The sequence below is a fragment of the Pygoscelis adeliae genome, unplaced genomic scaffold, assembly GCF_000699105.1.
Source record: "Pygoscelis adeliae isolate BGI_AS28 unplaced genomic scaffold, ASM69910v1 Scaffold174, whole genome shotgun sequence".
NCBI classification, from domain to species: Eukaryota; Metazoa; Chordata; class Aves; order Sphenisciformes; family Spheniscidae; genus Pygoscelis; species Pygoscelis adeliae.
In genome coordinates, this window is record NW_008824676.1 from 4,763,005 (window position 1) to 4,777,484 (window position 14,480).

The following is a 14,480-nucleotide window of genomic DNA, read 5'->3' on the forward strand; positions in this document are numbered from 1 at the left end:
TAGAAAAGCTGACACTATAGCATGAACAATTTCATCAGAGAACACTGTAATGGGGGGGGACTATTCAAATACTTAAAGTTAGGTATTATACAGGGCCTTTAAGCCTTCAAGTATTGATTTGAAATCTAAAAGAAAAGAAAAATAAAATGAAACAGGGACCCTTGAAGAAATCTGGCTAACTTTAGGGGCTGTTTACAGAAATGCTGGAAGTATTGAGGGAAAACGTCAAAGTTTTTGTTACAACTTTCCAAAGCCTTTTACTGTTGGTGCGTTACTGTAACATTGCTAACATGATACACGACTAAAGCCCACTAGAGGGAGGCAGAAATATTTTAGTATGATATTGCCAAGTCAGTGTTTCAGATTATTTCCATTTCTACTTTTTATCCAACTCCAGGAAAGTGTAACATAATGCTGTGTCCTTTATAGCACATTCTAATCTGCATGTCATATATTTGTCATAGGTAAGTATTTGTTCATGCCCCAAATCCACAAAACAGGAGCTGTCTGCTGTGTAAGGCAATTATTTCAGGTAGAGCATGCCACCAGTTACGAACTTACACATAACAGCTAGGGAAGAAAGGGATGGCTTTATCAGACAGAAATAGACCTCTGTCTTCACCTTCAATGGAGTTAAATGTGGCTTAGGTCTGGCCCAGAATTGGGAATGAAAACACACATAACTTCACATCCTGAGAAGATAAAAAAATTCTTTCAGATAGAAACCATTGTGTCAGGATTTAATCCCAACGAAAGTGCCTGTTTAACTACTTTTCTTTCTGAAGCCTCAAACATTTAACCTAACCCATTTATACAGGCTGCATGCGGTGTCTCCACAGACCTTGACTTGCTTCACTCAACATTGTCTGTAGTGTATGCTGAAAAAATGAAGGGAGAAGCAGAAACTACGTGGAGATGACACTAGTAAGATATGCTGGTTTATCAAGGTAAATTGATAAGAGCTTCCAACTGTGAGCTGGAATTTAATAACTGCACCGCCTATTTAAAAAGATTTCCTGACAAACTACATGCTCTTTGTTAGTCAAGCTGCATGTCATTTTTAAGGCACAGACACGGTTTCCAGGACATGCTTCTAGAAAGCCTTTTATTCTGATGAGACCTTCAAATCATGATGCAAAGTTTGTCAGGACTAAATTATCTTTATCATTAGGTAATATTCTTTGAAAAGTCCACTAGTTGTTTGCTGCTAACTGAAATTGTAGTGTGGACTCTTTTTTGAAGAGAGATGACTAGCTTATTCCGTGACTGGTATTCTTCAAGACACTTAGTCCATGACTTGTTTCCTGTTCTTACTTCATCTGTAGTCTCATATTGTAAGTTTTGAAGGACATGAAGGACTTAAGGTATGAGACTTTGCATTGTTCTGCTTTATACTGTCAGTTCACATACACGTAATGTATATGTGAAGAGTTTTACCACCTTCTATCTCCCTTTCCCAGCAAGGGGGAAGGATGCAAATGAACAATAAAGCAGGAAGTGGTTGTTAAGCTGTAGATACAATTATCTGAGTGAAATGTGAAGTAATACTTATTTTAGGGAAGGCAGTAAATCTCACTAATAACACTTTCGAAGCCTGCTAATTTATACTAGCGGTGAAGAGGAAGCATTCACCTAGCTAACCTCAACGGGCTGCTGAGGTGGCAGAAGGACTTTGCATATATGGAGTTTGTAGGTATTTTAAAGGAAGAAATAATTATGGAAGTACAGAGAGTTGTCAATATATATAAAATAGAAATGTAGGCAATTAACCAGATGTGTTTCCTAACAAAGGGGATTATTTGAAACTGGAATTAAAAAAAAATGAGCTTTATTTCTTTGTACATAACTTCCTTTTTCCTTTTGTAAAATATGGTTGTTCTCTTCAGGATATTGATAAGTAATGTATACCTGACTGTGTTAGGTGTCACTAAGTCTGTTGCTTTTCTACTCTTATTCTCCTTTTCAATTTTGAAATTCATTAAACTGACATACGTATAAAATATTTTTCTTTAATCTTAGATTTTCTTACTGTTCTGTCGGGGTTAACTGTGGCTGCATCTCATATAGGCATAAGATGTGTAGCTGTTGTAGCATGCAACTCAGTGCAGGTTTCCAGCCTGGATAGCACAACATAACTAGCCAGTCAAGGGAGGTGATTGTCCCACTCTACACTGCCCTGGTGCAGCCCCACCTCGACTACTGTGTGCGGTTTTGGGCGCCTCAATATAAGAAGGACATCAGATTATTAGAGTGTGTCCAGAGGAGGGCGACCAAGATGGTGAAAGGTCTCGAGGGCAAGACTTAGAAGGAGCGGCTAAGGTCACTTGGCTTGTTCAGCTTGGAGAAGAGAAGGCTGAGGGGTGACCTCATTGCTGTCTACAACTTCCTCATGGTGGGGAGGGGGGGCGCAGAGCGGGAGGTGCTGATCTCCTCTCTTTGGTGACCAGCGACAGGACACAAGGAAATGGAATGAAGCTGCATCAGGGGAAGTTCAGACTGGACATTAGGAAAAGGTTCTTCACTGAGAGGGTGGTTGGTCACTGGAACAGGCTCCCCAGGGAAGTGGTCACGGCACCAACGCTGTCAGAGTTCAAGGAGCGTCTGGACGATGCTCTTAGTCATATGGTTTAGTTTTAGGTAGTCCTGCAAGAAGCAGGGAGTTGGACTCCATGATCCTTATGGGTCCCTTCCAACTTGAGATATTCTATGATTCTGTGAATCTATGTCTTATGTTTTGGCTGAGCTTTGCAACCTGCACTGAGAGCTGTGCTGCAGCAAGTTTATGTTAAGTTGAAGAATGTTTATGTGGGATTCAATACAGCAGTAACTGCATGATAAGCATCTCAATTTTTCTATTACCATTCTGTTACATTTCATTACAGTTGGCTCTTTCATTTTTCTCAGACAATTTCAGTAATGAGTGATGACACAGATGATGTAAGTGCTGTAGTTCTGTTGACTTCAATTTAATGCCATTTGCATACAGACCCCAGGCTTATTGTGGTCCTGTCACATTTTCTCCCTTTTTGGCCTCTTGTTGATGTTGATATCGTGTCTTGCAATGGTAAATAACCTGTGAACACTTGGTGCCATTCATCTGCAGACAGTTCACAAGCGTTAACTAATGGATATGCTCAGCACCTCTGTGCTGTAGATCATTTGTTATTTTTATTAGCTGGTTCCTTAATGAAGCTGTGACATTAGTACAGAACTTTGAATACAAAGTGGCATAAATAACATCTAATTGAGACTTTCAGGCAACAAAAGTCTCCAAATCAAATCACTATAAGATATTTGAATATTTTTACCGGTGCATTTGAGAGTAAAAATCTTGGTGAAGTAAAACAACTTGGAACTGTCATTTGGATGATTTCTATTGTGTGCCAAATCTGGTGGAACACAGTACTTACTTTGCCTGAATTAATTATTATAAAAATATTTAAGAAAATAAAATGCTGTAATAACCTTTTCTTAAATAAAACTTAATATTTTCAGATATCCTGGATCTATTTTATAAACTGTTAGCATCAATCACTTTGCTATAAAATTGTGGAAAATTAGTAATTTTAATGTCTATTTATATTACCTTAGTACAGCTGTAACTGCCTATTTTTATTTTTCTACCAAATATTTAACTGCCTTTCCTCCGTCACAAATTTTTAATCCATCAGCAAAGTTGCTCTAACAACAGTCTCTACAGAGAGAATTATGTTTTGAGGAATTAAGGGAACAAATAGGCAAAAACCGTTGGACTGAGGAGTTCAAGGAACTCATTTGTGTGCAGAGATGGCTAGGGATTAGAGTGTAACAAATAACTGTAACTTCTTTGCAGAAGATTAAATGATACAAGACCACCTAGAAATTACTGGTTAAACTGAAACAATGAGGATTAATTGTATAATGATATAGAGGGGAAAGCTATAAGCAACTTCCTAGCTGAGTTCCTCAAGCATTAGCACTGGGGAAGATCCTTAATATTTTCACTAGTGGCCTTGGCATAGAGAACAAGAATGCTGTAATTAAATACGTTGGTGACACAAAGTTGGATACTTACCAGTACAGGGGAGTAACAGGATACCGTATAATAAAGAAACAGATGACCTTGTGAACTCCAGTAGTAAAAATGAGTGAGATTAAATAGCACTAGGTGTAAAATCAGGAATTTAAGGACTAATAAGAATTTCTACTCTGAACTACAGGCCAGGGACTCCTGTGTGGCCCAGTCCTGCTCAACAACCCTGAATTCTGCTTTCCATAGCAGTGTAGCTGTGTCCACGCTGCTTATTAGGAGCAGTTCTTGCTCCATGCTGTTCTCCTACACTTTGAGCTGGCGTTGTCTGGGAGATGCTGGTTAGCAAAGGCCTAACTGTGCCAGGAAGCATAAGAATTAACAGGCAATCATGGGCCAGCACATGGCCCTGTGACATGGTTATGCCTTACTAGTATAGGCGTAGCCTCAAAGAGCAAAATCTATTTGGTCTTGAAAAATGAAAGCAGAGAGAGTATGTGATGGGTCTCTATAAAAACATCAGGCAGCAAACACTGAGGAGAGAAAGGAGCTGTTTAAACTAAATGACAACGCTGGTACAAGAATAAATAACAATAAAGTAGCTTGGAATAAATGAGCACTGGAAATTAAAAGGCATTCTTTCCATTGTAACTGTAGGACTTGGAAAAGCATTTTGACAGATTTTGGCCTCATTATTTCTAGTTAATTTTAAGATGGAACTTTATTAAACTATAAAGTTGTTAAAAAAAAAATGCTGTTGCCTGAAGCAGCAGGCAACTGGAATCAACACAAGGTCACTTTCTATCCAGTATTCTTATTTAGTGAGCTTAAACTTGCTGAGAAAAGTGTCAGCAAATGTATGCTCAGTTCTCTTGCTTTCTCAAGATTGTTACAAATCTGAAAATTTAGTAAAGATGTAGCTTGATCAGCTGTACATTCTCAATATATTACATAATTATGCAAGTTTCCAAGGTTAAAGAAAGACTGTGGAACTGTGTTGTAGATTCTGTTTGCTTATGGCAGGTTTATTTCATGCCAAAACCCACCACACTTATTTAATGAGCCCTCATGGCCCTGTGGAGCACTGTGTGGGCTTACAAACTCCGTTTTGGAAGCAGTGCAGCTGTAGTTGCTGGGACATAACACTCACCTGTGTGTACTATGTCCAGATCACACCCGGTTTTATATGAGCCATTTCCTCCCTGGAAGTCTTTACACCATCTAGTTTTTCATGAAATCATGAAAGCTCATGAAAGAGTTGTGTATGGTCAATATGGCACTGTGCAGGAATTATGCACTATTTCCACTGGCATTGATTAGAAACACTTTGGACTGGACAGTGTTGAGCTGTGCCTGTGCCATAATGAAAAAAGCAAATTAGTGCCTTTACAGATCTTGAAGAATATCAGTTATTTTATATGTGAATTGCTTATCTTTATACAGTATACGTTAGGAAGGATGTGCTCTGGCTTATATTAACCCACCTAGATTAGTGCTCCAACTAACAGTTTCTAGTCCTACTGTGCATGTGGAGGCCTTTGTCACATTTTTTGAACGTAAATAATCTGTTTTCCTAGTCAGATGTCTTAGCCACTGATTGTACTCTTGGTTGAAAAAAAATGTATGAACAAAATTGCTAGTATGTGCCCTAAGGATAATAAAAAGTTGATACAAGAGAGATGCACTGTCCCATGAGGATGATAAGTACAGCGTTAGTACAAAAGAATGAGTATACCTTTTTAAAATTGTAGTCACGATATTTTTCTCTAATGCTTAAAAGATAGAATCCTGTAAATATATACTGTATCAAATGCATGCACAAGAAGGGATATAGTAATTTTATGCTGACTTGGTTGTTTATGACCATCATAACTTTTCGTACATAATATATCCATTCACCACAAACTCAAGAGCAAATGTAGTATGGTCACCCTCTCAGTATACAGAATTTTGTGGGCAAATACACATATCCTTTAAAATATATGTAAAGATGTTAGTCTCATACTAGTATTGTAAGCTTTCCCACTTTTATTAACTGGTATTGGAATCCTTGTGGTATTTAATACAATTCTGGGGGATGGGTATCCATGTGTCATTACGGATATAGGGCCAATAAATGTTATATTAGTTTTAGCAGTTGGTCAAACTGATTATTACTTGCATGAAAATGAAAGTCAGTACCACAGCACAGACTAGTGGCATAGCAAAATATTGGAAAAGTAGGTAATCTTTATTAACTCTTACAACAGTCACAAATTCAGATATTTTCTTTGCTCCTGTAATATACTTCATTGACTAAATGCATTAATTTCAAAGAAGGAAATGGTGTGACACAAAGGGTGAAGGTATCCCACAGGTATAGTTGAACGAATAAGGTAGAGTTGAATGGATAAATGCTAAGATATAATCTCTGTTTGCTGTAGTGCAGTATCAAAAGAAGTTACCATGCAATGTCAACAATGTTATTAATTTCTTTTTAGAGGATATGAAAACTTACAAATTCACCTTTCAAAGAGAAGAGTAAAATTGATTGATATCAAGTAAAAAACTAAACCATCTTTAAGGAATATTTCACAGTACTGTAACCACTGCAAGGAGTTTTTGTTCTCAGTTACAATCAAATAAATCCAGAGTAGTTCCATTGACCTTAAATCAGGATTGGATTTATTTCTATGTAGAAAAATAGTTACCAATATGCAGTTGCAAATGATCATAGAATCATTCACTTTGGAAGGGACCTGGGATTTATCTAGTCCAACCTCTTGCTCAATGTAGGATTGACACTGGCAAAGAAAAGAGAAAATCTATTATGTTTCAAAAAAGAATAGATGCTTGGAAAGAAAACAGCAGGAAATGAAAAACGAGACTCCTTTGAAAAAAAGGTAGAAATTGATGATGGACGGGCCCTCATATTTACATGATGATGACTTGTCTGTACAGTCAGAACAGTGAAACGAATTGGAAAAGTTTCTGTTTCATTAAAAATATATCCAGACTGCTGTTTACAATGTATAAGCATAAAGTAGGCATGATTTATTCCATTCACTCCAGAATAATGAATTCGTGTCTTTAAAATAGATCTTAGTAACTACAAAAGATGCATCAGTAATCTGGACCTGAACCTCTAGAATGATGTCTCTATAGATAAGCCATAAATCCTCCAGCCATTGTAAAAGCCTCTGTATTTTCTAGAAATATGAATGTTGACTATCGATAGCACATGTTAAGTCTTACACAGTCACAGGCAGTTGCTTCTATTAAAAAGGAATATAAAAATTAAAAATTTTAAAGGATGCACCTCATAGAAAGGAATACTAACTTTCCCTCACCAATAATGGAAATCAGTACTCTTAGCTGTAAGAGAGAATACAGATTTCAGCTGGAGTGGGGGGGAAAGGAATTATTGTTTTCTAGAGCAAACATGAGCCATTTTTTCTGGTGGTGTATAGAACCAAATAGACAGGACTTTATATTTTGTCTAACTTCAAGAAGTCTTCTATTCTAATTCAGAGAGCTTTGAATTCTAAATAATATGCAGAGTACTAAAAAGTTTTACTTCTGTCAGGGACAATTAATAGTGCTGTTGCTATTTTACTGGAAAACTTTGGGGGATTTTAATGTATTCAGAAACAAACCAATAACCAGAAAAGCAAATCAATCTCATTTTCTGGGGAAACAGTGTTCAAAGTGACCCTTGCAGTCCCAGAACCAGGAGACCCACTGATTAAACTTATAGTTCTTTGGAAACACTGCTATATTTCAAATAGGCAAAATGGGGGAAGATCAGCAGAAATTGGGACTACAGGTAAGGAAGATACCATTGGGCCCTACTGGTACTAGGGCCTCATTAGCCAAAGATGCATAGATTTGCTATATAATCGGAACTTCCGTGACTGTACAGAGGAAGCTGACTCATGTTACTGAGTGCCAACGCTGATTCGGCAGCGTCTATTCCAAGTCAACGCAATGACTAACGGAGCGATGAAGTACTCCTTCCTGGAAGAAACTTCCTTGGTACAGGGTGGCTTCAAACATTGCACTGCTCCATGATGTAATGAAGTTGTTTTGCATCTGTGACAGATTGGAAAAAAAAAAAGGGCCTAACTGTAGTATGTTAGTAAACATACTAAACTACTAAACTAAACTACTACTCAAGCAAAGAGTTCTCCTATTCTTCCATTTTTCTCCCCCTTCCTTTCAATGCTGTATTCTTGTTACCTTGTATAATGTTTAAGGAATTGTATCTTACATAAAATACGAGGACCAAAAAAAAAAAAATATTTAAACCAAGTGAAATTTTCTGAAGAACACTAGCAGCAAGCACAACAGTTAATATAATGCTAATATATTAGGTGCTTCTGCCAAGCAGATGAAGTCTAAGAGATTTGGTAAAACCATAATAATAAACCTTACTGTCCTATGGAAGCCTTCCAGTACGATTTTGCACCTCTGCATGCCTGTAATTCAAAGTAATTCTCTGAAGGCTGATGAGGATTTGGTGTAATTATTTCTTAGATTGTAGTGTCTAAGCTATCAAACTCAGGCTGATATGTAATCAAATATACTGTGCCTTTTAATCTAATCTTAAATAAAGTAAGATTTCCATTTTGTTCTTAGAAGTTAGTGTTAGGCCATCTATAATTATACCTAGGGGAACAGTGAATGGTATTCGGTAAGGTAGCTGTCTTTTCACATAATTTATCTGAAAATATTAAAATGATTGTCATACTATATCCTTTTTATTAAATTACATATTTTTTTCTTTAAAATGTCTGCAGATGTAATTTCTTTATAAATATCTTCCATTTTATTGAATTTAAAGTGGTGTGTGAAGTGTGTTTTGAAGAATTTCATCTAACAGACAAATTTGTAATGTTTTATTTAGGACAATACAAAGGAGTGATTTTTTGTGCATTAATTATGTCTGATGTGTAGATGTGTAATGGCTGATTATTTGGATATTGCGGGCTTTGCAGGATTTGTTTTTGTGGGTTTATGTAATAAAAAGTGCTAATATTATGTGACGAAAGCTTTTGGGCAGTGTTAGCAGAAGTGAGAGCGTATTGTGAATAATCTTGTAAAAAATGGTGAAGAAATCCAAAATTAGTTAGAACTTGTTTGTTCTGTGTATGGAATTAGTCTTTGTGAATGGAAAGCATATAGAAGGTTTGAGGTATGTCTGTCTAATCTGAATTCAGATTACTCCTTTTCAGTGTTGTCTAAAAAAAGAAATTTGTCTTAAAAAAAAATTAAATTAAGAGTTACTGTGAAAATGTCAGGCTAGATATATTTTGTGTGGTTATTTTCACACTTTACAGGAGAAATTTATTTGAAAAGAACCTCAGCAATTCATATGCTAGGCACTAGGTGGTGTTTCAGCCTTTTGTACTGAAATGCACGTCTCGATACAGTGCCACTAGCACGTTTTACACTAGTACTTAAATAAGAATTAGAGATGCTGGAGAGCAGATTTTTGTCCATTTTTTCCTTTTCAAATTGTCAGTGTTCCCATGTTAAGAAGAACTGACATCCACAAATAGCAACACTGATGTTCGTGTACAAAATGTGTTCACGACTTGAACTCTTCAGAGTGGTGGTTAGGAGATTTGAAAATGGGTGTGGTAGGTAGCGTGCCTACTTTAGAGTGCAGATTTCTGATGTAAGGGATTAGCCCTTTTTTAATTACTGCTTTAGAAGGGAAACTTCTGTGGTTCTTCTTTGCAGGGATGTCAAAATGCATGTATTAAGCATGCAATCCACTCGTGTTCTCCCCTTTCCTTCTCCGCTGTGCTGCTGTCACAGTCCTATGAAATGCTCTGTCCTGGCAGGGACTTGGTGGGGACAGGGCTGCTCTGCGTGTGTGCGAGCTGCTGAGCGCTCTGTCACAGGCTCCTGGGGGCAGAAGGAGAAATCCTGCCCAGGAATATGCCACCTTCCCATCTGTGCTCTTATGACGCTATCTTACATGTCTGTCTGTCATTTAATTGAGAGGTCTGCACTGTAAATTACCAGTATTTTTTAAATTGCAAGAATGCTTCTACACGCTACAATAAGACGGAGAAGTCAGTTTAACCCTGTACTAATCGAGGGCTTGAATTTCTTGGTGCTTACTGAAAGCATGTAAATTTCTATGTTTGTGTGACAGTTGCCATTCTGCTCATTGTGTGTGATTATTTGAAGCTAAAACTATAATTGCTTGGGTAAACATTATGAAAGTCTGCATGTTGAAAGTACATTGGAATAAGGCTTTATCAGAAGTGTTAGCTATAAATATTATGAAACACTCTTAGAAGGGCACAGAAAAATCTGCAAAATACATAAATATATGCACTTTCATACCGTGTGTTTGAATTATTTTCCAACATGAAATACATTAAGTAAAGTTTTCTTTTTTTTTTTTTTACAGTTTCTTTGTTTCACGAGGTGCTTTCAGTTTAAGTGCTCATATTGTTTCCTGCAGGTCTGACCCAATTACTTTGGTAGTCTGTAAGAAACATTGCACAATGGAAACAGTTGGAACCAGTTTGACTTCAGTAGGGCCTGGGAGATAATATGATGTCTTCCTTAAAGTGTCACTGACAGTCAGTGAAAAACAGCTTCCAAGATGTAGAGATGGCAATAAAATACCAGATGATGATACAGTAGAGCGCGACACAAAGATAGACATAGCATCTTTAATCAGGGACTGGGTTTGATCAAACTTTTATCATTACAAAATGTTTGTTTCATATGGGTCTCGCTGACAATTGCATTGCTCTGTTCTGCTGTACATTGTCATCTACCTAGTTTGGCAGGAGCTGAGATTTATTTTGAAACAGACCACTAAATTTTGTGTGTCTCGGGGAAGAGGTTAGGTCAGGAGTACTCTTCCTGATTCTACTTTTAGAGGAGGAGGTATTAAATTATATTTCTTCAGAAGGACCTCTCATTCTGTTGGGTACAAGAGAATAATACTGGTCATCCTGGAGTGCGTTGTCCTGGGACAAAATGTGGCTGTCAGCCAAGGACACAGTTGCTCAAGTGTTTAGACTGTGATACCTAGTTTTTGTGACATTTTAACATCTACTAATAGAAGGAAAAATAGCACACAAAAACTTTGGGGGATTTTATCTTGTAGTCATTCAAATTGCTATATATTTGTATACTTAAATAATTGTTTCAGATCTGGTCCTTTCATTGCGCTGATGCATATATGGAAAGTTTAGAACTTCTTTCAGCTGTGTACAAACCAAGAAGAAATATTAAAGGCTTTTAATTGCTATTGATTAAAGAGGGCAAAAATACGTCTGTCTTTGGTACTGAAATTTCAGTTTGGAGTTTCCGTGTACTTTCTAACTTAATTAGCAAAGGTAAAACAGACCCATTCTTACATTTGTTTTTGAATGATGGCCAGGCCCGAAGCATACCCAGTATTGACCTTTGTTCTCAGGACATCTAACCTACTTCAGACAGCAGGCTGCTACTCACAGAATCCTGCTTTTTTACCCTCAGTGCTTTGATAGCTTGTTCTGTCTTGTTGAAATAAGCAGACATGAGTTCTCAAAGGTGGAGTATCAGCACTGTAAAAAGTTAAGAAGGAAATTTACCAGGATGGGGCATATTGCCACCATTAAATGGGCAACGATGCCTCCTTTTCCTGCCCCAGCCTGGCAGTTTGTGAACGAGGCAGTCAGTGAGTTTAATTTGAGTATGAACCTTGCACCCAAATAACCTTCTATATGAAGCTTTCATCAAAACATTTTTGGTGAGACTTGATTAGACAACATGGCCCAAATTTCCTATTAGATAACTGCTTGAGGAATAAAAGTAAGATACAGATTACAGCTTCTGAAACCTTTTCTGGTGGACTGAGCTAGATGTATTGTGGAGGTAGAAACTACATTTTCCATGTGAATCAACCATCGAGCTAGCTGCATTTAAAAGGATAATGAAGAGCATTAATGTAAGCCTTTGAATGTCCTGTACTGTAAACTCTTGAAAAAGAGGCAGCTCGGTGTAGGACTAGAACTGGAGGCATGATAACTAGACTGAAGGCTGAGTGTAGACATTCAAGGAACATGTAGTAAAAATGACACAATTCTGTCTGTGAGCTAAGACAAAAATATATAAAGAACAGAAGAGCTGAGTTAAGGCTAAAGAAAAATGAAGATTAAGGAATGAAGGACTAAATTTGCGGTGAATTAATGCTATCTACAATCCAAATTTTAAGATAACACAATAACCAGTTTGAATGTGCCATTTTATTAATAACTGGCCTGTTGTATTTGATTCATTACATCCTGATTTATTCTCAAATAATATAAGAACTGAATGTGAAATTAACTTACAGATAATTGGCACTGGCAATTTCCTGCACTGCCATGTGGCTAAGGTGATCGAATACAAAAGCTTTGCAAGCAAGTACATTTTAGAATGTTAAAAAAATCTCATTACTACACGCAGGATCGCACAACTGGGAAGCTGTAATAATTTTAATAATTTAGTAAGCATACAGTGAAAGCTAAATCTTGGCTATGAAGTGGAGAGACTCACCGCCTTATATATTGTGTTACTTTATAAAATGGCTTTCATTTACAATAGCTTTGAAAATCAAGTCAATTCTTGAAGTCAGCTTCTTCATGTAAATATAAATACAGACCATCACTGAAGTAAATCAGCAGAGCATTTTGGAGGATTATAAAATTACTTGTTTGCAACAACAGAGGATCTATTCTGAAGTTCCTTACCCTGACTTAGCAAGATAATCATTAAACGTTTAATGATTTTTTAATTATTTTCTTTTTTCTATCATCCTGTCATCCTCAACCTATAGTCTTCATTTTCAAATCTTACATTTACTGCCATTGGAATGTCAATAGGTAGATCCTTTTCATTTATATTGCTACTATCTGTGGTTTTCCCTTATGTTATAAATGATGAAGCAAAAGTAGAATAAAAGTATTTTTGTGTTTATATTTTTTTCTAAAACAGTTTCCTCCAAGGTTGTACAGACATATTTTATTGTGCTGTGGCTAAACCATTATAATTTTAATAGAAAGAATTAAAATAGTATTCTTTCTACCTTTGGAAATGGCAACGATCAGCTGATGTATGCTTGATGAAAACTTTGTATACAGTGTTCACAGGCTAACAGGTTTTCCATTTAAATATATGTCTGAACAGGTAATGTGGGTATGTAACTTGTGCCGAAAACAACAAGAAATCCTCACAAAATCAGGAGCCTGGTTCTATAACAGCGGATCAAATGCACCACAGCAGCCTGACCAAGAAGGTGTTAGAGGTCTGCGGAACGAGGAAGCACCTCAAGAGAAAAAAGCAAAGCTGCAGGAGCATGCGCAGTACCAAGGACCATCAGGTGACATATCCACACAAGTTTTGGACAAAAACAGATCTCAAGGGCTCACAAGACAAGACTCAATTAAGAATGGTTCAGGAGTAAAGCATCAAGTAACAAGTGACACAACATCAGACAGGTAAGAAAATATTTAATGTTTACACCGCTAAGATCTGCTGAATTTATGCTACAAATTTTATTTTATCTTTTAAAGTTTTATCTTATTTTTATTCTGTAGCCTATAAAATACATACTGGGCTTTTTGAAACAAACCTAAGAAGCAGCAGCTGAGGAGTCTCTTATTGTATTCAGATGGTCATGGACAATGTGTATTCTTCATTGCTTCTCATTAAAAAAACAACATGGAAAATGACAATTGCAGTGTGACAGAGATTGTCCCTGTGCTTTTAACTTTGTCGAATCATAGTCATTGTGCTGTACAGAATGCTACCATATTTCTTTTGTGGCCACTAACTTTATAGCAGAATTTTAGTAATCCAAAATAGGGCTCAAAAAAGCAGGTTAATGGAAGATGGTGACTGTTCAGACTACTGAATTAAAACACCTGGTAGTACTTGCAGTATATAGTATTGAAGATGGTGAAATCTTTGTGTGGTGACCTGAGTCTTTTCATGGTTTCTCAGTTTCTTGCTGTTAGTTATTGTCATTAGTATGAAATTTTTTTCTTCACTGGTTTATCTCGGTGTTACTTGGCATTGGTTGAAACTGTGGCTGTTTCAGCGCTAACGTAGTAGGACCCAGTTTAGCCAGAGGCTGGAGCTGGAACTTCCCTTCCTTTTTCTTGATGTGATTGTACCAAAAGGCACCAGAAGGCTCTCAAGCTCTGTGGCTGCATTTTACTGGAACACAAAAGTACAAACTGTTTCACTGAACAAATTTAATTACTTTCTAAGCAAGACCAGAATACAACTTTAAATATGGTGGGAAGGGAAAGAAGAGAGTGAGCTTGCTCACGTGTTTCCATGGAAATGATACCCTCTCCCTCCAGAGACCTCCACCTGCCTTGGAATTTGGCAGCCAGATCAGCATAATCTGGCAGCCTTCCTCTGCTGCCCAGCTATGACGTTACAATATTTATTCCACAAGCTTGAAACAAGTTAGTCAGCTATAATATTA

At 37.0% G+C, this 14,480-nt stretch overlaps 1 protein-coding gene across 1 annotated transcript in view; it reads left to right on the plus strand.

Moving 5' to 3' along the window:
• Positions 1 to 14,480, plus strand: part of RIMS2 (regulating synaptic membrane exocytosis 2) — a 409,515-nt gene that overhangs the window by 24,000 nt on the left and 371,035 nt on the right. Inside the window, exon 2 of the mRNA XM_009323095.1 lies at positions 13,172 to 13,482. Within this exon, the coding sequence (XP_009321370.1) occupies positions 13,172 to 13,482 (311 nt within the window). The remainder of the gene's footprint in view (positions 1 to 13,171; positions 13,483 to 14,480) is intronic.